At 37.6% G+C, this 22,413-nt stretch overlaps 1 protein-coding gene across 1 annotated transcript; it reads right to left on the bottom strand.

The window, feature by feature from the left end:
- Positions 1-2,506: 2,506 nt before the first annotated feature.
- PDK4 (pyruvate dehydrogenase kinase 4) lies at positions 2,507-14,942 on the bottom strand. The gene is made up of 11 exons (XM_004386135.2): positions 14,658-14,942; positions 13,482-13,623; positions 12,025-12,096; positions 11,095-11,279; positions 10,841-10,927; positions 10,341-10,418; positions 8,736-8,812; positions 6,849-6,947; positions 6,541-6,651; positions 6,115-6,228; positions 2,507-4,971 (listed from the first exon to the last, which is right to left on the bottom strand). The coding sequence occupies exons 1-11, from the start codon at positions 14,785-14,787 to the stop codon at positions 4,828-4,830; spliced, it is 1,239 nt and encodes a 412-aa protein (XP_004386192.1). The 5' UTR covers positions 14,788-14,942; the 3' UTR covers positions 2,507-4,827.
- Positions 14,943-22,413: the final 7,471 nt, after the last annotated feature.

Raw genomic sequence — 22,413 nt, 5'->3', positions numbered from 1 at the left:
TGTCAGTGATAGTATGAGAAGGCTTTTTTAGGAGACTTAATCTAGGTGCAGTTGTGCAATTAATCTGGCCTGAAGGCAAGAAACATTGGAGGCAGGGTATTCAGTAAAGAGTTATTAGAAAGTATAGATTCAAACACTTTAGAATTGGAAGCGTCTTTCTTAAATATCTATACCCTGTATAGAGACTTCCTTGTATAGGTAGAAGAGAAAACAAGGAACCAAATAAATAAGAGAATTGCCTAAGAACATGCTATGAGGTTTTATTTTTGTCCTTCACATTTTTGTTTTAATTTTCAGATTAAAAATTTATCATTTTGAACACATTTTGCTATTATTAAAAATGAAGAAGATAGAATTAGGGGCAATTCTACCAAATGTCAATGTACATTTTGGGGCTGGAAACACATTAAAGGGCACAGTTTTAATGGAATTGATAAAAAGCTCAAGGCCGTCCCATTCAGTAGACTATTTGTCAAAGACATAAAGCAGCCTTTCACATTTAAGGAAAGCAGTATGCTAATAAATAATCCTTAGCTATATTGGATTATTTGACAACCAGCTTTGCGTTATTTTCATTACATTAATTAGTAGCAGTGAAACATGAAAATGATGATTCATAATTCATTGATGAACTTTATTATTTTGTTGCTGGAGTTATCACTGAGACTGCTCACAGTACTTCCACATGACTTAATAGATTTAACATGTTTTCAAGGTTATTGACATTTCTATTGGTTTTCAGTGGCTTTTAATGTTTATTTGCATTTGGGTAGGAACTAAAAAATCCCATTAAGAGACAGTTGCTCCTTTCCATTAAGGAGCCATGAAATATGGATGGTAATATGTTTTCATTTGAATCCAAGGTGAACAAGAAAGAAGATTACTTAAATGAAATCTGAAATTTCAACTCATTTGCTCAAGAAATTTTCTTAGTGGTGATAACTTGAACCCATTATTTAATTGCTTGTGAAATGTGTGATAATTTCCAAAGGTCAAAGGCCACCAATGGAGGGCAACATTAAACAAAGATCAGTTGCAATTGAACTGGTTTTGAAACATGTTCTAGAGATTCTGCTGTGCCGTAAAACTCTTGAGTACCAATTAAAATGGTACATGAAATCTTACAAAATTTGATGTACAGTTATTTAACCCAGTGTTCCAACCTGCCCTTAAATGCTGGAAGGCTATTCTAGGGAAAATTGTTCTTTCATATGTTCATCCAGGTATTTATTTATTCAGTAAATGTTTATTGAGTACCTAAGTAACTGTGATGTCAGTTAAAAAGTGATAAATCTGAAAAAGAGATGTATGGATAGAATGCTAATGGAGATAAATTTCTTCTGCTCTAGGTGTTCATGGAGAGGGCTCAGGGGCTTCCTATATAAGCTCCTGTGAAATTATAGTAGTCCCTCAATCCTTCCACCAGGACGGGCAAAAGTGTCCAGGAGATTCTATGTACATTTTCCGTACATGGAATTTTGATATACATCTAATTGTTAAGTACAGTCGATGAAATTAGGACAGTAAAGAAATGATCAAGATCAATGCCAAAGCTACAAGCTCTCAATGGTCTCTCTCTTTGCACGTCACGGTAGCTAATATCAAATGCTCTATTTCTAGCCAAATGTGAAATTTGGGAGAAATGATATAGAGACAATTTTGGTGAAAATTTGACCCACTTTGTTGACTCAAAAATTAGTATGGGGTACACACATCGCCTTGAGTAAAATAATATATGTTTGTGCATAGATGGAGGGTCACGGATGCTAAGTCTTAAAGCTATTATGAAATCACAGATGAAGGTTCTGAGCCTGTGTGGAGTGCATGAACTCCCTACCTCTCAAGAAGCTTAATCCAAGGAACCGTACAGCTAAATTCTGTGTGTGTGAGTGTGTGTGTGTGTGCGTGTGCACAAAGACGGTGTACTGTTTTCCTGGCAGAAGCAGAAGACATGAAAGCATTCAAGTAAAGGGAGAGTATTGTGAAGTCTCATAGATTCTTGCCAGTAAGAATGTTATGGAGGTGGGCAAAGAATGTTGTCTAAAGATTAAGTAGGCTTAAATTAGTAAAGAAAGACTCTAAAGATAGTAAAGATAACATATGCCACAAGTTAAATTAGTAATTTCTACCCCATTTTTACATTATTTAGATGGCTGTTCAGATATGTAATCCAGAAGTAGTTTGGGAACCTAAATTATCTAATTATTTTGGGACTCCACTGTATTTAGTATGCAAGCACAGACAATAAGTGAAACTTTAAGGTGAATTTACAAAAAATGAAGTGAACATATGTATTGCAAAAATGATTATTAAATACATGGGTATTAGATGTAGATAAAGCACACTGTAGAATGTGCTATTGTGGTATACAAAAGAAAGCAAACGATAATCAGAAATTTCTGGATTACTATAAAGGACTTACCTTATGTTTAAAATTAAGTTCCTTTTGATACTTTCAAAGGGCTATTCAAATACGTTGAAAAATTAGACTTGATCATAAAGTGAGGAAAACTTCAAGTTATTCTTAGTATTTTATCAGTAATTTAAGAAAATAACTACAAATTATATCTGTTATTATAATAAAAATATTTATTATAAAAATTATCACATTTTTCTGTACGTAGCCTAAAGACAAAAACACAATTTTACATTAATAATTTAAAGGGACCTGAACATTCCCGTATCCACCCACTGGTATCCTAATGCTCTTCCATGGATTTCACAAATACCAACATGGAATCCTTCTATTTTATAGAACTCCATTTACACAGTTGATGCTATTGAGATACTAACATCTCTTTCCCTAGAGTTTTAAAGATAGTTCACAGTGTTTGGGTTAATTAATCAATCAACTGTTTTAAAATATTTAGTAAATACAAGTACTTATATGCAAAAACACTTAGTTCAGATTTCAGTAAAAAACTGGAAAGTCAAATAACCTATTGCAAATAGTTTTGTGTAATCAATAAATGTGCAAGCCAGTGTCCCAAGATCACGAAAGTCACTGACGATAAAATCCGAAATCCACAGCAAAGAGTCTGCGGCTTCCATTGCTACTACAATTACCACAACAGCAGACCATAACAAAATTAAACAACAATGTTAAATTTGACATATAGACAGTAGTGATTATTTTACAGTGCAGAAAATCCTACTTCTTTCTATATTCCGATTTAAACATTTATTTGACACAGATGAGCTTATTGTCTCATAAAAGCCTATTGTCTTAAAAGTGAGAGACATTTAATCATACTGTTTTTAAAAGACACCAACAATTCATCCTCTTGTCAATAATTTATCCATGAGAATATGGATTATTTCTTGAAATTAATTTGTGGGGAAAATGGCAAAATGCCTGCCTACTGCTTTCCTCTCTCACTGTTTTCCTTCCTTCCTTCTTGTTTTCACGCCTACCTTAATACTCCTCTTCATGACTGGCCTGTCAACCTGTATATTAAACCCATTGCCGTTGAGTTGACTCCGACTCATAGTGACCCTACAGGACAGAGCAGAACTGCCCCACAGGGTTTCCGAGGAGCAGCTGGTGGATTCGAACTGCTGACCTTTTGGTTAGCAGCCAATCTCTTAACCACTGCGCTACCAGGGCTCCAACCTGTATATTATACACCTTTAACTACACCCCCTCCCCAAAAGTGCCATATGCATTACAGCTTTCATTTATTAGCTCTCAATCTCAATGATTCACAAGTGAATGCATCCTAGCATGAGAACTCTTACTCCAGGCTATTTGTTAAAAATACTTCAAGAACTAGTTAAATTCTAATGTTCTTGAGACATTTGACTATTAGAACTTTTTTTTTCACAGACATGGTGATGATATGGAGTGTACAGAATATAATTACATATATCAAAAATAGCTCTTTTTAAGCCTAGAAAATAGATGCCTTTGGATTACTACCACCACAGGGTAGAGAACAGCCCTTCCTGATGAGTTAAGGTTGTGACTATATGATTTTTCCAGCCTACTGTGTTTCTAACCTACTGTTTCACTTAAAAAAAGATGAGACACTGTTGCTAGCACTTTGGCAATTCTTCTCTCCCTTCAACAATCCACATCCTGAATTCAGTGCATAATTTAAAACTCATCCAAGACTAGGCACCTGTCAAAAAGTGTTCACTTTATAAGTGTGAATAGAAAAAGTAGCATAATAAGGGAACTGCATTTATCAAAAGAGGTTTTCTTCTGAGTTTTTGCATATGCCCAATGCCTCCACTGCAACTGTGAATAAGACATTTGTATTCTTTCCTCCTCATTCAAAGTGGATGTTATTTTAGTCACCAGCGTCTTCTCCCTAGGGCACATAAATATATAGGAAATGTGTATTTATATACATTTCTAATCACATAGTGTAAACTAAGCCCTAATCCTTTGAATGGCAGAAAAATATTGATATATTGATACATGATGTTCAAGAAATACCAATATCTTATGATATCAAAAGGAGGCATAAAATCTCAGTATAGTGAAACTGTTAACCCATGTCTCCACATTCATTCCCTTTCCCAGTCTTAGGTAAAGAGATGGAAATCTGAGGGCTATTTCTTCTTTAGGATTTGATAGAATCTCATGAGTTATTCTAAGTAAAATAAAACGAAGAGTTGGCCTTCTGTTAATTCCCGTAGTCATCACTGTGCTCCCCTGTGTCACAGAAACGAGCCTCATGCCTCCTCAATCAGTGTTCTGGTCAAGGAGTTTCTCTTGCTGTTGCTTGTTTTTGAGGAAACGTGAGTTGACATGCAAACATTCAGGGAGCTGCACTGGTGTAGAAGCACTTTGATCCCCTAAAGTGTCCTGGGTGTCCTTCTTCACACAGCCACTTTTGCCTTTGCTAGGTTCTTTGGTTCCTTACTAGGGATACACCAGTCATCAGCCTCTGTACTCATCTGATAATGTTTATAGGCTGACTTGTTAAAAACTGGGAGCTTTTCTATTGACTCGGAAGATAAAGCCTGAAAGAAGGTGGAAAAAATAATAATCAGAACAAAGAAATTACTCATGCCATAATTTGTACTTGATGTGATTATATAAAATAAATGAAGTATTTAAATGTTCAAATACATTCTTGTAATTGATTTAGTGATAAGAGACACCAGAACCCAGTGTGCTGAACACTGTATAAAGCAAAATCTAAAAATAAGTATTAGTGCCACCCTGTAGAGGCTGAAATAATAAGTATCCAATTATAAATGATAAAATTTATCATTTTTACACATCTCCCTTGTTTAGATATTGTGGATGTGACAGAGTTGAATAGTAAAGCTATTCTTTCCAGGCAAAGCTTCTGGATCTATGATAAAGTGAGAAGCCTATTTTGATACTATTAATCTATAAAAAGGCTATTTTCCGATAGTTTGAAGACTGCTTATTCAGAAATAAACACATTAACTAATCCAGATGGTCAAAGGCTATTTGGCAGATAATTTCAATGTACAAAATGGGAGCCTAGAAGCTCAATGTTTTTGTTGCTAGTATTTGCAAATGTATTTATATTTGAAATAGTTGGCAAATAATTAACAGAATCAGGACAGTCACCTTAACAGATAAAATGGGGCTTTATCAAAAATAGAAAAAATATTTTTTTCTATTTTTTACCAAGTTTTAAAGTTCAGACAGGAAATGCCTGGCATCCCACTGACAGCTTGTAAGTAGTCAGTTTTCTTTTCCCTGTTTTCCTAATAAGGTCAGCTTAACGGCTTGTGTTTCTTGATATCTGCTGTTTCTAGACTGGAACATTATTAGCATTTATTTCCCACAAGTTCAAGTAACACAAAAGTGCAGCTATTCTCACAGATGCCAAAGAAGTTGGTTTAAAAAGTTCACATGAGGATGTCTTCACTCTAAAACTTTGGTAACTTGCTTCTTGGGAAACAATTTTACCTTACCCCAGACAGGTGACCTGCTCCAGCCACCTCTTTGGCAAGCAGCCATATTAAGTAGTATATCTACACACATCCAAACAGAAAATAGAATGATTCATGGTCCTTATTTTCATTAACTCTGTTTAGGAAATTCACTGTGGACCCTAGAACTTAGAGCTATAAAAAGAACAGTCTCTTTAGAAATATTATTTTTCCACTGAATTCACAGGATACCTTTAAGTAGATGACAGCATCTGTTCCATATCCTGACAAAGAGTAGAGATTCAGATCTCCTTGAAAATACTTGGCATAAAGACGAGAAATTGGCAAGCCATAACCAAAACCAGCCTAGAAAGGAAAGATTAGTTATTGGTAAAGAAGTGTATGTGATCATTGGAATACAAAATGTAGTAAGGATTTATTATCCTCACTGATACTGATGTCCTAGAACCTAGATAAGTATCTTCTGCTTCCCATCCACCACCTCTTGTAGATTTGGTTGACCATTTTTAGTTTGCTTTATCATTCTTTCTTATATATCCCACATCTAATTATCTAAATTGATTTGCTTGCCTAAATATTTCCTTGTAGTCCCTGTTTATGTAATCCCTTGTAAGCTTTATGTGGCTAGGATGAATTTAGCCATTGAATTGGTCTTACCAAAGGAGCATTCCGTGCATTGTCCATCACAGGCGTTGGGGCAGTGGAGTATGTGTAACTAAAAAGGCGGTCAATGATTCTCAGGGGCACACCACCTCCTCTGTCTGAAATCTTAAACAAACAAACAAGGCATCAGAGCTACACATTAAAAAAAAAGTGTGTTTGTGTATATAAAAATATCTTTTCTTTGTTTAAAAGTCACTGGTATACATGAATTTGACCTATTACCAAAAGCAGAGATCTTTATTATTATTGACCCATTTTAATTTTGTCAAGAGAGATCTAAAAGAAAAACAGAAAATAGTTACCTTAATTGTAAGGTCTTCTTTTCCCAGGACAACAATCACCTCAATTGGTGTAAGAGAAGGCCAGTTTTCCTGGTGTTCAACCGTTGCTCTCATTGCATTCTGCAGAACACAAAACCATAAAGAAATCAATGGCAGAAGAATGAGGGACAGTAAATAACTGTGTTTTTTTTTCATGTTTGAAATAAAAGCAGCACAAAGAGTGATTCAAAGTTCCTATTTTTTAAGTTAGTAGTAAAACAGCTTTGTAAGTAGCCATTTATGAATATGTCATGTAGAACGTGTAATGAAAAATATTCATTTAACATGTAATGTGGCTCTTGGGAGTAATGTCTAGTGGAAAAACAATTCTGCTAGCTGTCAAATTCTTATTTGTAAGCTGAATTTAAATGAAAGAATTGGTTTTTACAGTGTTATTTCCTAGCTCTCCCTTTTCTGTCTTTCCATTACAGTTTACATCCAAGCACCAAAGGCTATTACATAACAAATGAACAGTGAATCACTGAACTAATTTGTTACCTTTTATAAAATTTCCTGGGAAAAGTCTGTTACTATTTAAAAGGACAGTAAATAATTCTAAATTAAATTTCAATTTGCATTTGATTATCATCTTAACTTTTATCAGTGATGGTAAAATAACTGTGAGTTGCATTTTTCAGTTTAAAAATAAATCAAAGAAACTATCACAGAAGAAACTAAAACAAGCGTTGCGCCAACTGGATGAATCTCACACAAATAAAGTCTTGGTTTATTTAACCCATTGTCCTCCCTAACTTTCTTCTGATAGGTTATCTGCTTTTTGTTTTCTATATAATATTAGGTCCCAGTCTTTAGCTGAAGTGAAATAAAATAGATTAGGTGTTTGTAGTACAATCAATAGCTCATTGCACTAATATTAGAATAAGTTAGGAAATAGTAAGCTCTGGAAAGAGTTATATCAGAATTAGAGGCACATATCACTGTTTTTGGACTCACCTGTCTCCAGTCCAAAGGACTCTTTGGAAGCATGGCAAAGCTTTTCTTTCTACTTTTTAGTGTAAGCTCAGGGTTTGAGTTTGGTCTTAGAACTCACTAGAGGATTTGATTCATGACACCTGGCTACCCCAGGCCAGTCACCTTAGCATCACTTGAGAGCTCGTTAAAACTGCAAATTCTCAGACCTACTGAGTCAAAATCTCTGGGGGCAACACTGAAAAATTTGTGTTTTCACAAGCCTTCCAGGTGAGTCTAATGCACACTAAAGTTTGAGAAGAACTGCCTTGCAGCCTTGCTACGGAAAGTGTGGACTGTGGACCAGCAACATCATCTGTTGACTTAGTAGAAATACAGAAATCTCAGCCCTGCACCTCCTCCCCCAGGCCTACTGAATCTGAATCTCCTTTTTAACAAAATCCCCAGGTGAGTCATAGGCACTTTAAAGTAGGTCACTGAAGGGATTGGTTGTCCTCTGAGAATATCTGAGGCTCAGGATGGGGCCATGTCACTGGACAGTAATTCTGGACCTAAGTCTCTGGGTTTGGAGCTGGACCAGCCTGTGGGGGTGGAGGTAACAAGGCCTCATTCACTGAAGCATTCATCCCATGCCCTTCATTAACGAGTGCATGAATGACTAGGGCTTTGTTGGACAGGTGGACAAATAACAGGAACATCTTCTCAGCTCTAAAGCACTGACATGCTATGAATCATATTGTACTTTCACAAATACTTGCTAATCCTGCAAATGAGCTGCAAGTACCCTTTCAACATTACTTGTGGCTTCTTAGGAGCACAAAAGCAGGCTTAGGAGAAGGTAGTAAGGCTCCTGTTTAGTGTGAATGACACAGGAAATAAAAACATATCCAGTGAGCTTCTTTTTAAAGACAAAATTGCAATTATTGTGAAGTCTTGTACCTTGAATAGTTCAAAGAGCATATGATGAAGGTGAGAAGGAACATACACAATGTGAATTGGCTGGCCGGGAAATTTCCCTAGAAAAATAAAACTCATTTAGAATTGGGAAACAAATGTTTCATTAAAATAAATCTCTACATATGTTTGATTGATATTTCAAACCCAAACAGTGCTGGAATATTGCCCATCCTCCCCACTCCAAAATCTTACACTGGAGCCTTCCCAGTTAAACAGTAAACACCATGGAGTTATTTTCGAAATACTGTTACAGTTACTACCTATTGCGCTATGATTAATGTTCACATTTCTCTGAAAATGTATAAAGTAAGATGAAGTGTGAAACAATGGTACTATAAATTAGATTACATTGGTTTTTCCTATATACAATATTTCTGTACTGGGCAATTCCAAAGTTAAGCTTATATGCATTTCAAGAGAAAAAAAACTGTTTATAGTATAAAATTTAAATTAATGCTAGCTATAATTTTCATATTTTCAATACAAATAACACATTGGATTATTCTTAAAAGTTATACCAATGGAACATTAAATCTTCTATGCTCAATATGCTTAAATTTCACCAAGAGGCTAAAGAAAACAGACACAAAAACCTCATAATACTGCTTGAAAAGAAAAATAAAAGTATTATTCTTTAGTGTCCCAGGCCTTGGCGAAGTTTGAATGAGAACACATAACGTCTAGCACAAATCCCTCTTTATTTTATCAAACAGTTCAAGCAGTTTATACACAAGGATTATGCAACCACTCTCTTTATGCTTAGAGATGTTTTTCAACCTCTACTTGTACTTCTGCTTTTAGTTTAGCATTCACTTATCATTTGCATATTCACAACCTGTGTTAGGCCACTCTCTCAATTTGAACTACTTGATTTTAATTCTGACCACTAGCAAACATTGTTCCTGTATGAATTAGTTGGAAAAGATGTTTACTTTGAATGAAAAGAAGGTTATTCCAATGTAAGTAAATTATGTCATTTTGAGATGGCAACTGTCTTCTAGAACGAAATGGAATCAGATAAAAATAATGCCTTGAATTTATCATGCAATCACGTTAGTCAATGTAGAAAGACTTTATCTTTTCAGGTAACCTACAGTTGAAGATTTTGATGTTTGTTCTGCTTTGAAAATAGTGGCATATACTCATAGTACAATCTAAAGGCCTTTATTCTTTCCAGGTCTTATGAGTAACCTCTTTAGAAGGGTATCTCCACTGTTCAGCGATCCCTCCTACTTCTGGTCTCCTCATTTCCCCATATTTGGTAGGCACTTTGAATTAGTAAGCAATCTTTCTTTGATCTAAGATATAGAAACATAGTTGCTACTCCAAATCCCCAATTATTTGTTCAAACCAGTCTCTTTTTGAATCATCATCAGCAAATGAATATGCTCAATGAGAGCTTCCTAGTTGAGATAGTTAAAAAGAAACTTGGCTTCAAAAAAAAAAAAAAAAAAAAGTGTACAAATTCTAGACAAGTTCTGAAGGGAAAAAAGGAACACTGAAGTTACTTTATATTTATAAAAAGCAGTCCTACTGGGAGGATATTGAATTCTGTCTAGGTTAAAATATATTTTATTTATAGCTTACCATTCACTTGTGTGAGCTTTAATTCTGGAGATGTTAAATAGTACTGATCACAAAGCATCCTTGAACACTCAAATGCATCTAGAATAAAAAATATTTTTTCATTACAATGAAATGAATTTATGCCAAGTAAAATTCTCAAATGATCTTCAGTGTGATCTACTATACTTAATCTAAAATATTCACTAGAGTATGTATAGAAAAAAATGCCTTTGTAATATTTTACTTGAAGAAAAATTTAAGACAGTATCTAACAGCAACAGGAATATGTGCACTTCAGAAATCAAATACAATATATAAGAATATGACACATTAACCATTGATGTTTGGATCTTTTATAATATTAAAAATGAATGTTAAACTCCTGACTCTAAGAAGCAAAGAACTTTGATGATAGCATTTATAAAAATTTAAATTCATTCACAAAGTCACCTCACTGACAGATACGTCGATCATATATTGTACATTTTCAATAAGGGAAATGCAAAAAATCTTGACACTACCTTGGACCACTGCTACCACGTCACAGTTTGGATCAATGCTTCCAATGTGGGTTGGGTTTCCTGTCTGTGAGTCACTAAATATAAGAACTGTTAAAAAACAAAAACAAAAAATATCATTATAAAAATCAGGATAATAATTATTAGAACTCCTGCGAGAAAGAATCTGACCCACCAGTTAGTGAAACATCTAGTTATAGTATAGTGTATAATCTATACCCATCTCTATGTATGATGATCAAGATGAGTTAACGTACTGTGTTGGTTCATCAGCATACGTGTAGAAATACGGTTCATGTAAAATCGATCCAAGAAATATTGAAGATTTTGATTGGTGACTGGGTCAACAGTACAGGCATCTTTATACTCTATGATTCCTTGTGCCATTGTAGGGACTACATTATGGTGTCTATTTCGAACTTTGACAACTGCATCTACAAAACTAAGCCATAACGTTTACAGTTAGTGAACGCTCAAATAAGTTTAATTCACTTACATGCCATAAATTACTTCAAAGAAGGCTAAAGCTCTTTTTAGTAACAAATCAAATGATAAAATATTAAAGTTTTACTAGGGTTCTTACGAGAGATTATTCCGCCATAGTAGACAGTTTCATAAACAGATTTTTTTTTTTTTTTTTTTTGCCTCTAGCTTACTTGCAAAAATACTCTAGCTCTATAATGGAAGCATTCATTATAGGTGTTCATTAAATGTTAAGTAAGCCTCCTCTTTAAAAAATAAAATTAACATTGAAATTAATGCTAGAACATCATCCTGAAAAAGATTCAAAATGTCTTGGCAGATTTAGAAAAGATTCTTATTTAGATAACTAGAAACTTTCAATTACTTTGAAAGAAAATGTTTAGTCTCCAATAACACTGAAAAGTATTAACATTATATAGTACTAAATCCTCTTGCAAATTTAATCCTATGACTGAATTTATAGTAAAAAGAGATTTCCTTATATAAAAAATCAAGTCCACTACACTTGTTCATACTCAGCACCATTTTCAATGCCTTACGCCTTCACCACTTTCAAAAAGCTAGTAAGCCAAAAGTTATCTTGAAGAGGGTCATAATTTGTTTTTCAGGATTTAAACTTCTTAATTTAGTTATAAAATCTTAGGAGTGTGTTTGGAAATCATCAAAGTTTTAAACATTTATTCCAATGCACACAGCTTGCTTACTCCGATAATGTTTTCTGGTCCTCTGGGCTTTTCTCATGGAATTCCACTAAGTCCATCAGGCTCTGGATATACCTGTGAAGCAACAAGTGTGCTTTAGGTTTTAAAACTGAATAGTTAGATACAAATGGTTGAAAATGCTTTTTTCAAATACTCTGAAAAGAGGAAGTTAAGCATTAGGTTTAAAATTAAAAAGCTTTCCTCCAGCACATTTGGAAAGCAGTATGTTAAAAAAAGAAAGCTACAACCTTTAACCCTCAAATTTCTAACTTAAAATTTATATTCCTTTAATTCTTCCAGGTCAGTATTCAGTTTTCTGAATTTTTTGTTTGGCAAATGTTTTATATTTCTTACAGCAAAACACTTAGAAATCACTTTTTTTCAAAGGCTTCTTTAGTTAGTTGCTCCTACTATATTCATTTGTAGTGGAATAGAAGTCTTGAAAGCAGCAATAAATACTACAGATTGGATATGTGTTTCTGACAGCAATTGTTTTGAGGGTATATACTACATATATTTCTTGAATCAATGAACAAAAAGCTATGCAGTCAGTGGATTAGGGTGAGGCTCTTGCGTGGGATGCTATAGTGTATATCCTGGCTCTGTTCTCCGAAAATCTGCTCCTTTGGGTTTATCTACCCTCTCTCAATCTCAGTATTCTTATTTGTAAAAGAAGATGATAATAATTGACACTGACGGAGTCGTGGCTCTGTACCAGGTACTGTTTGTTCTAAGTGCTCTTTTTATGAAGTACCTCTTGATTACACTCAAATATCACTTTGAAGCATATACGTTATTCTCCTCAATAAGAGATGGGGGAATTGAGGCAGAGAGCACTTAAGACAGTTGCCAAGGGTCCCACAACTAGGAAGTGGCCGAGTCAGGATTTAAACTCAGAGCCAACTCTGTGAATTGTTTTTCTTAAGTAACAAAGATTAGGCCTTCTCTAAATAGTAGTCATTTGCATCGACTTTTAGGCATAAGATTCCTTTTACAATATCAAATTCTGTCTTCTATTCTTTACAATACAAAATTAAAATTGCATATGGCATATTTTTGTATTTCTTCTGAACGTAAAAATAATGTTGTAAAAATACCTATTTTTTTCAGGGTCAAATGTCTGTTTACAGCTTTGTAACTGTCCTTATGAAAACAAAACAAAAAACCAAACCCACTGCTGTCGAGTCAATTCTGACTCATAGCAACTCTATGGGAAAGAACAGAACTACCCCATAGTTTCCAAGGAGCAGCTGGTGGATTCAAACTGCCGACCTTTTGGTTAGCAGCCAAGCTCCTTATGATAACTGACTATAAATGAATAAAAAAAACTTGACATTTTTCGAAAGTATTTACTGTTCAGATCACCTGTTTTCCAATTATGATGGTAATGTATTATAAGAAGTCATAATCAGGTAGCCATCTTAAAACTAGAGGCTGCTTCAGAATGGTTTACCACTTACCAGCTTTTAACCAACTGCACTGAAGAGGTATTTACTAATTGATCAGGGAGGATATCAATTTCCTTCAGGATATTGGCGAGCCTCACAGGTAATTCTTGCCGCAAAAATACAAAAGAAGTTCTTTCACATGCGTTTTCTGAACCTATAATAAATATTTACTTTTTAGAAGAAAGTATGGCTAACTGATATGTTTGAAAAGCATTAACTATTGAATAGTGAACACACGCACACAATTATATTTTGCCCACAGTTGGGTTACCGTTTACAGATAACTGAGAAGCAGGTATCTTCATTGTCTTTTTCTTTCTTTCTTTTTTTAAGTGACCGATATAAGCGAATTATTGTTTTCTCTTTTTGAAGAAGATTCACTTCCAAGAAGTCAAAGTACCCCACAGCTCTCAGTATTCATAAAAGAGTGTAATGACAACAACACAATTCCTTCACATGACATGAAATAGGAGTGGGGAGATAAAAAAGTGGGATGGAGGTTGTGATGTTTCCAGACTAGTAATAAACAATATCACGTTTAAACCCTGGAAACTTTCCTTATGAGATTACTGCAGCAAGTGTGTCCAGCGATAATGTAAACATATGGAAAACGATAATGGTAAAGAGACCAAAAAATCTGTTAGGAATCCAGAATGTACTCTATGGAGGGATGCAGGGTGGTTAAACGATAAAATCTCAATTAATTGGAGGCCACTTTATAATGTTATATATGTATCATCTCCGAGAAATACCATGCTGTTAAGGAGAGGATAAAGTTTCTAGTCCATTGTTAAATGGTGACGGAGAGCAAAAACTATATTGACTGGAAGCTCTGGACAGCAAGAAGAAAGATGAGCCCAAACCATCCAGTATCAGCGGGGCTGCAGGTGGCCTTTACCTGTGGGCACAAATTGTCAAAAAGAAGCCAAATCTAGGAACGGCAAGGTGCCTTGGCGTCGAGGCTCCCGGGCTCAATCGCAAAGCGGACCTCAGTTGTTTTAGCAAAGATCCGCTCCTCCCAACCGACATACACACACAAGACACACACAGACACACAGACACACACACACACCCCAACCCCCTTCTCCCTGCCCCCCCCCCCCAGGTGCAGCCCTTTCTATCCAGGGCTGAAAGTTAAGGCAGCTCTACAGACCCAGCGCCCCCGCCGCGACCCTGCGCCCCGCTCACCAAAGTCCAGCAGCTGCTTCATGGACAGCGGGGACGGACTGTAGCGCGAGAAATGCTCGACCTCGCGGGGGACCAGGCCAGCGCCGCTCAGCGAGCCGACGCTGCGCATCACGAATCGTGCCGCCTTCATCTTGATGCCCACCGGGCCTGGCAGGGGTTGGGGCTAGGTTGAGGGGCGAAGGCTGCCCTGAGCAAAACCCAGGTGTGGGGAGGGCAAGTGTGCTGGCGGGCTAGGTACCCGGACCAGGGCTGGGGTTCCAGAGTGACGCGGGTTGGAAGAGCCGGGCTGTCAGTCGTTCTCGAGGTACAGCAGCTCGAGGCTAAAGTTCGCGTCTTGCTACCCCGGCCGTCTGCCCCACTTTTATGTGTCTCCCTGCACCCTTCCGCCCACCCCTACGGGGCGGAGTCACTAGAACTTAGAAACGCGTCCTAAACTTGGGGCCGCGCCAATCAGCTCAGAAAAAGAACTTTAGGCCCCGCCCCCGGTACTCGAGGAGTGGCCTGGCATCCGTGGGGCGAAACCGGGAAGAGGGACGCTGAACGGACATCTGTAGGAACGTGCGCTCCAGGTCAGTTTGGGACAGGGTTCCTGGTCGCATGGGCCGGGGCCCGCCCAAACTCGTCCTTGTTTACAAGTCCGAGGCCTTTTCAATGTCAAGCATTCCTGGCCAGAAACTATTCCTGGAATCTGGGCTCTGGGTGCTGATTGGTCCGTGCTCAGAGCGGGGCTTTTACAGTAGCCAATGGGCTGCGTGCAAAAGTATGGGCTTCTTTGCCATTGGTCGGCGAAGAGAGTAGCTGCCTAAAGAGTTTTCTTGGCGTCTCTGCGGGAAAGAACAGCGCAAGCAGGAACTGGAAGTTCCATTTGTTGAGACTTGAGGAGCTGCCCAAATACATGTACTTTTTGCTGTGGCAATGAAAAAAAACATTGCTTTGTTTATCTGCAGTAACACATTCTCTCCATTAGATTTCATTCTGGTAATTAAAAACAAATAAAATAAAAAGGGGATCGGTTTGTCAGTTTAGCTCACTTTTTTCTCCCATCAGAGAATTTGCTCATTCTGTACGAAATGCCTTTAATCCAGATAGTTACCTAGGACATTCGATTCTACCCTGAAATGTCAGCACACAGATCTGCTCCAGGAGGTCTTCCCTGATCATCTCTCCCCTTTCCTATTATATTTTAATATTTAATTCCTATTAAATATTGTGGTATTTATGTTCTATATTTTCCCTTCCTGCACCTCTTCCTACTCCAAGGAAATCAGGGTAAGGACCATGTCTGATGCTCCTTTGTGATTCCTATTTTGCTTGTACAGTTGCCACTCATTATTTGTAAAATTAACACACTGGTTGAAATAAATTTTTTAAAAAATTGCCTGGAGTGGATTCCAACTCATAGCTATCCCATGTGTTTCAGAGTAGAACTCCACTCCACAGGGTTTTCAATGGCTGTGATCTTTCAGAAGAGATCTCCAGGCCTTTCTTCCCAGGTGCCTCTGGGTGTATGCAAACTTCCAACATTTCAGTTAGTAGTTGAGCACTTAACCATTTGCACCACAGCCTATTATACAAATCCCCTACTAAACTGCCCCTCTTCCCCAACACACACACACACACACACACACACACACACACACACACACACACACACCCTAAAGAGACTAGGGAATAGAGCCACAATGCTTGGGGTATCTGAGAGTAAGAAAGTTGGTTACAAATGCAATGGAATGGGAACTAATGCTGCAGTAAAATGGTAACTTGCTATATGAGATCCCTTTTAGCCTCTTACCTCTGCATTTGTAAGCAGGATTGGGGACTCTGGGAGGCATGGGTAATCCTAGGCTCGATTGTCAGTCTTTGCCCCTTTTCCCTAGGTGATCTCACTTGGTCACAGGACTGATGACTTACAATTTCTATCTCTAGCACAAACTTTCCCTTGAGAACTAAACTCCTGTTCGACCACCTATTTATTGGACTTCTCCACTTGGATATCTAATAAGCAACAAGTTCTGCACCTCTCAAATTCACCACTGTTATTAGGAAGCTCGTCCAGTGCTGGAAGAACCTCTATCACATGTGTGACCTGTATGGAGGCTCTGTATTAGTTCTCCAACTATTTTCTCCCTTGTTAAGTTGCCCCTATTTTCCTCCCTGTCTGGGTGGTGCAAGCGGTTAAGTACTCAGCTACTAACCAAAAGGTTGGAGATTGGAATCCATCCAGAGAAATCCATAAGAAGAAAGGCTTGGCAATCTAATTCTGAAAGATCACAGTCTCTGAAAACTCTATGGAACACAGTTCTACTCTGATACACATGGGGTCACCATGAGTAGGAATCAACAGCAACTGTTTTTTCTTTTGGTGTCTGCACATTGCCTATAGATCATCCAGGATTAGTGACTCCCCTTTGTGTCCCAGTATTTACTCAGACCTATCAGAAACAGCCCCTGGAAGTCCTCAACATTCATATCCACGAATAACGAGGGTGGGGCTTGGGTTCTTAGAGACCCTGAGGGATGCCGCTGGGGTGAAAGAAAAGATTCCAGCAACTGCCCTTAGTTAAGGCAGAACAAAATCAGGCCAAGACCTTATCTCAAGCTAGTGGAAACATGGGGCCAGTTATAAAGTGCATGGAGTCTGCTACATTCAATAGTCATATTTGCTTTTTCTACCATGTGTTTGGGATCTGAACTAAGCAAAAGTATATATTACAAAGAATTATCCTCTTTAATCTGCAGAGGAAAGGCAATGACGATTATGCATTGCAGGTAAATCTAATATAGGAAGGCCCTATTTCTATAGTCCATTGAGAGAGTGGCCCGGCTTACCCAGGACTACTACCCTATTGTGGGATGATTAAAGATCAGGTAAAGTCATATGATGTTCACAGAGATGGCTAAGGGCTAAATGTGAGCTGAGGTCACCAAACTTTTATCTCCATGACATCATATCCAATAATGTTTATCAGGTTACTCTCACAGTGCATTACATTCTTTTATGTCATTTCCCTATGTTGGGAACTCCTGTTATAATTGGCAACATTTGTGATAGCTGGGCTGGAATGGTCAGGTCAAGTTGTTTACCCAGTTGGCCAAGATTCTCAGTACTACCATGATTAGAGAGTGACCCAGAAAGAGAGTGCACTTCTATTCTCAGGCTGACCACAGATCTTGCAGGTGATCCAGTTGAGACAGAGGTAAAGCAAGAAAAATTATTTGGGGACAATGGATATGGACAAATTTGTGCATTCATTTGTGTCTAGGAAAACCATAAGAGGACTATGAAATGATTTGGTGCCAGTGGAGGGGCACTCAAAACCTCTGCCTTGTAGGCAGGTTGGAACACAGCATCCTTGCTTGAGGCATCTGACTCCTAAACTTCTTTATTTTTTTTTTAATTAGGTGAAAGTTTATGGAGCAAATTAGTTTCTCATTCAATAGTTTGTACATAAAGTGTTTCATGACCTTGGTGTCATTCCTCTCATGATTTTCTTTCCTCCTGATTTTCTACCCTATCCTTCCTTCTCATCTTTGCTTTTGGGCAGATCATGCCCCTTTGATCTCGTATAATTGATTGTCCGTTCCTCTCAGGTGTTATTGTTTATCTTTTGTGCTTGTCTATTGTTTGGCTGGGAGGTGGTCTCTAGGAATGGCTTCAGTTCTAGGTCAGAAGGGTCTCTTAGGGCCATAGTCTCGGGGGTTCCTCCAGTCTCTGTTAGACCAGTAGATCTGATCTTTTTTTGTGAATTGGATTTTTTTGTTCTATGTTTTTTTCCTTCTCTGTCCAAGACCCTCAGTTGTGACCCCAGTCAGAGCAGCTGGTAGTGGTAGCCGAGCACCAAGTAGTACTTCTGGTCTTCAGATGGTGTAGGCTGTGGTTCATGTGGTCCATTGGTCCTTTGGACTGATTGCTCCCTTGAGTCTTTGGTTTTGTTCACTCTCCTTTGCTCTGGAAGGCAAAAGACCAATCACTGTAGCTTAGATGGCTGCTCCCAAGCTTTTAAGACCCCAGATACTACTCACCAAAGGAGGATTTAGAACATTGTCTTCATATACTATGTTGTGCCAATTGACACACGTGTCCCCCAAGTCTATGATCTTTTGTCTTCTACCCTAGGAACTTCATCCTGTTAGATGTTTGTTATGTCTATGAGGCTTCCCTGAGTATATCCCTTGTGTGCTTTATATGAGCTGCACCTACAGTCATGTGTATAGAAATATTCACCACCAAATCTATAGCTGCTGGTGAGTGTGTTCCCTTACATCCTTGGAAGTTGCCTGAACTTTTTCAGGACACTCTCATCTCTAGCATTAGAATTAATAACATAATCGAATGACATAATTTTGCTGGTTAGAGCTTTTAAGAATGCAAGTCACAAGTTTTGGCAGAGGGTGGGGGATGGACAATTTGACAAAAAGCAACAGTACCCTAAAAAATATGCATACTCTGTGATTCAATTTTTCCATGTCTAGGAATATATTACAAGGAACTAGTTAAGAATAGACACAACAAGACACAACAAGAACTCCAAAAGCCATGATGGAAAGACTAACAGATTCAACTACAGAATTTTTAAAGTTAAAAATTAGCAACAGTCTTGGAGAAAACATTTACAAAATATGTAACAGACAGATTATTTTTGAAGAAATGGCTGTTTCAGCAGGGAACAAAATAGTCCAGATCTGTTCCCTCATGTTATAGACTTGTTTTGAAACAGACATTTCAAAAGCAAATAGATAATAAACATACACTTCACATTAGGTTAATGGCTACAAAGAAAATGAATATGATGAATACAGTGGGCTGGAACTGCCTTAGATTTGGTGGGCAGGGAAGGTCTCACTGAGAAAATGACAAGAGAGATGGAATAAAACAACCCAAATGTCCATCAACAGATGAATGGATAAACAAAATGTGTGTATGTCCATACAATGGAATATTATTCAACCACAAGGAGAAATGAAGTTCTGATGTACTATGACTTGGATGTACCTTGAAAACATTACGCTGAGTTAAATAAACCAGACAAAAGAGGACAAATATTGTATGATCCCATTTATATGAAATATATAGAATAGGCAAATGAATAGAGACAGAAAGTAGATAAGTTACCAGGAGTGGTGGATAGGGTTGTGGTAGTTGTGGAGAGATGAGGAGTTATTATTTAATGGCACATAGTTTCTCTTCGGAGTGACAAAAAAGTTTGGAAATAAATATTAATGATGGTTGCAAAACATTGTGAATATAATTAATGCCACTAAATTGAATACTCAAAATAGTTAAAACAGCAAATTTTTTGTTATATCTATTTTACCAAAATAAAAATATTTTAAAAAAAAGATGGAGCACATTTCTATGGGAGATGAGAAGGAAATACAGGGGAAGGCATGTTGGTGAAGAAATTGGGAAAGAAAGGTCTGAATCACTAGTTGGTCTCTGATATTTCTTATAATTGGTGTTACTTTAGAGAATGCTAAACACCAGGAGCTGGACTAGATGCCTTGGTGGGTGCAAATACATCTGCCCTCAAGGATCTCAGACTAACACTGGGTGATGGAAAATCATGGCCAATTATTTTTTAATTTATGAGAGCCTTCACTTAATCCTCAGGGCAAGAAATGATAATTAAATGCACTATAAGACAGTCCATTAAAGAGGTTCAGTAAAGTGTGCCATGATGGTGGTAGTGGTGGTGGTTAACAGTGATGCCGCTGGATGGTGATGATGTTAATGGTGGTCAGGAATGGTTGGAGGAACAGTTAGTGGTGGGGATCAGGGAATGCTTCCTCTGAGAACAGACTTTTGGGGATGAGCTTAGAGGGATGAGCAAGATTTTGGTAAATTATTGGTAGACAGTGGGAAAGTATTTCTAAACATGAGTGAAAAATAGATGTAGGAACTCGGAATACATTAGAGATGTAGTGATTAGTCACCTGGCTGCAGTCTGGAGTACCCCAAGGGAGATGGAAATGGAAGATTAGGATCATATCATGAAAGGCTTAAACGCTGGTATGAGGATTTTGAAGTTCATGGAGTAGGCATCATGGAACTATTGAAGCCGTTGAATTAGGGATTGATGTGCTTCCTGCTTGTATTTGTTAGCAGTTAAACAACTCAATTCAACTAAACTTTATTGAATTGAGAACTTAAAGAAACTAAACCCACTATGTATCAGGCACTCTAATCTAATAGGTGCTGGGGACACAAAGATGAAAAAGACATAGTCTCTGTCCTCAAGGATGGGAGAAAAATATGTAAATAATAGCATGATGCATATATATAAGATATGTATACTGGCAGCAAGCACTCAGAGAAGACTTCTTTAGAGGGCATGACATCCATCTGAGTATAAAGGTTGAATAGCAGTACATAGGCAAAGAGGAAAGGTATTGGGGCACTACAGACAAGGGAATACAAAGAGGCATTTGTTAGAATTTCTAGGCTTTATCAACTATCTTAGGAAAGAATAGAAAAAGAATGTTCTAAGCCTGTACAAATGGGAGAGAGATGAGTCCATTAATTGTTGTTGTTAGGTGCTGTCGAGTTGGTTCCAACACATAGACACCCTGGAGACCCTACGTATAACAGAAGAAAACACTGCCCAGTCCTGTGCCATCCTCGCAATTGTTACTTTGTTTGAGCTCGTTGCAGCCACTATGTCAATCCATCTTGTTGAGGGTCTTCCTCTTTTTTGCTGACCCTCTACTTTACCAAGCATGATGTCCTCCTCCAGGGACTGGTCCTTCCTGATAACACGTCCAAAGGGCATGAAACAACATCTTGTCATTCTTGCTTCTAAGGAGCATTCTGGCTGTACTTCTTCCAAGACAGATTTGTTTATTCCTCTGGCAGTCCAGGGTATATTCAATATTCTCACCAACACCATAATTCAAAGGCGTCAATTCTTCTTTGGTCTTCCTTATTCATTGTTCAGCTTTTGCATGCATATGAGGCAATTGAAAATACTGTGGCTTGCATCAGGCACACCTTAGTCCTCAAGGTGACATCTTTGCTTTTTAACACTTTGGTGGCATAGTGTTTAAGAGCTACATTTGCTAACTAAAAGGTCGGCAGTTCAAATCCACCAGGCACTCCTTGGAAACTCTATGGGACAGTTCTACTCTGTCCTATAGGGTCGGTATGAGTTGGAATCGACTTGACGGCGACAGGTTTAGAGGTCTTTTACAGCAGATTTGCCCAATGCAATACATCGTTTGATTTCTTAACTGCTGTTTCCGTGGAACTTGATTGTGGATCCAAGGAAAATTAAATTCTTGACAACTTCCATCTTTTCTCTGTTTATCATGATGTTGTTCATTGCTCCAATTGTGAGGATTTTTGTTTTCGTTATGTTGAGGTGTAATCCATACTGAAGACTGTAGTAGAGTCCATTAATAGAAGCAGGGAAATCAAAAGAGAATGGGTTGACTGAAGATAGGGAGAATGTAGAGGATGAGTTTGAGTAGCTATGAGTTAATGAGAAACCACTGAAAAAACAGTAGCAGCTGTAATTACTGGTGAAGGAAAGATGAGAACTCAAAGGCTAATATGCCATTTCTGAGGAGTGAAGATAAAACCGATAAAAACCAAACCCGTTGCCGTTAAGTCGGTTCTGACTCATGATAACCCCATATGTTACAGAGCAGAACTGCCCCGTAGAGTTTCCTTGGCTGTATGGAAGCAGATTGCCAGGGCTTTCTTCTGTGGTGCCACTGGGTGGGTTTGAACCACAATCTTTAGGTTAGTAGATAAGCA

This window comes from Trichechus manatus, unplaced genomic scaffold (genome assembly GCF_000243295.1).
Source record: "Trichechus manatus latirostris isolate Lorelei unplaced genomic scaffold, TriManLat1.0 scaffold00156, whole genome shotgun sequence".
Lineage (NCBI taxonomy): Eukaryota > Metazoa > Chordata > Mammalia > Sirenia > Trichechidae > Trichechus > Trichechus manatus.
The sequence above is the reverse complement of the archived record's forward strand: the minus strand, read 5'-3'. Positions and strand labels throughout refer to the sequence as shown.

Coding starts and splice junctions, on each gene's coding strand:
- PDK4 (XM_004386135.2), bottom strand. CDS start 14,787: ATGAAGGCGGCACGATTCGTGATGCGCAGCGTCGGCTCGCTGAGCGGC. Junction 8,813..10,340: donor AAAGCTCACACAAGTGAATG/GTAAGCTATAAA, acceptor TTATTTTTCTAG/GGAAATTTCCCGGCCAGCCA. Junction 4,972..6,114: donor ATGCTGTCATCTACTTAAAG/GTATCCTGTGAA, acceptor ACCTTCTTTCAG/GCTTTATCTTCCGAGTCAAT.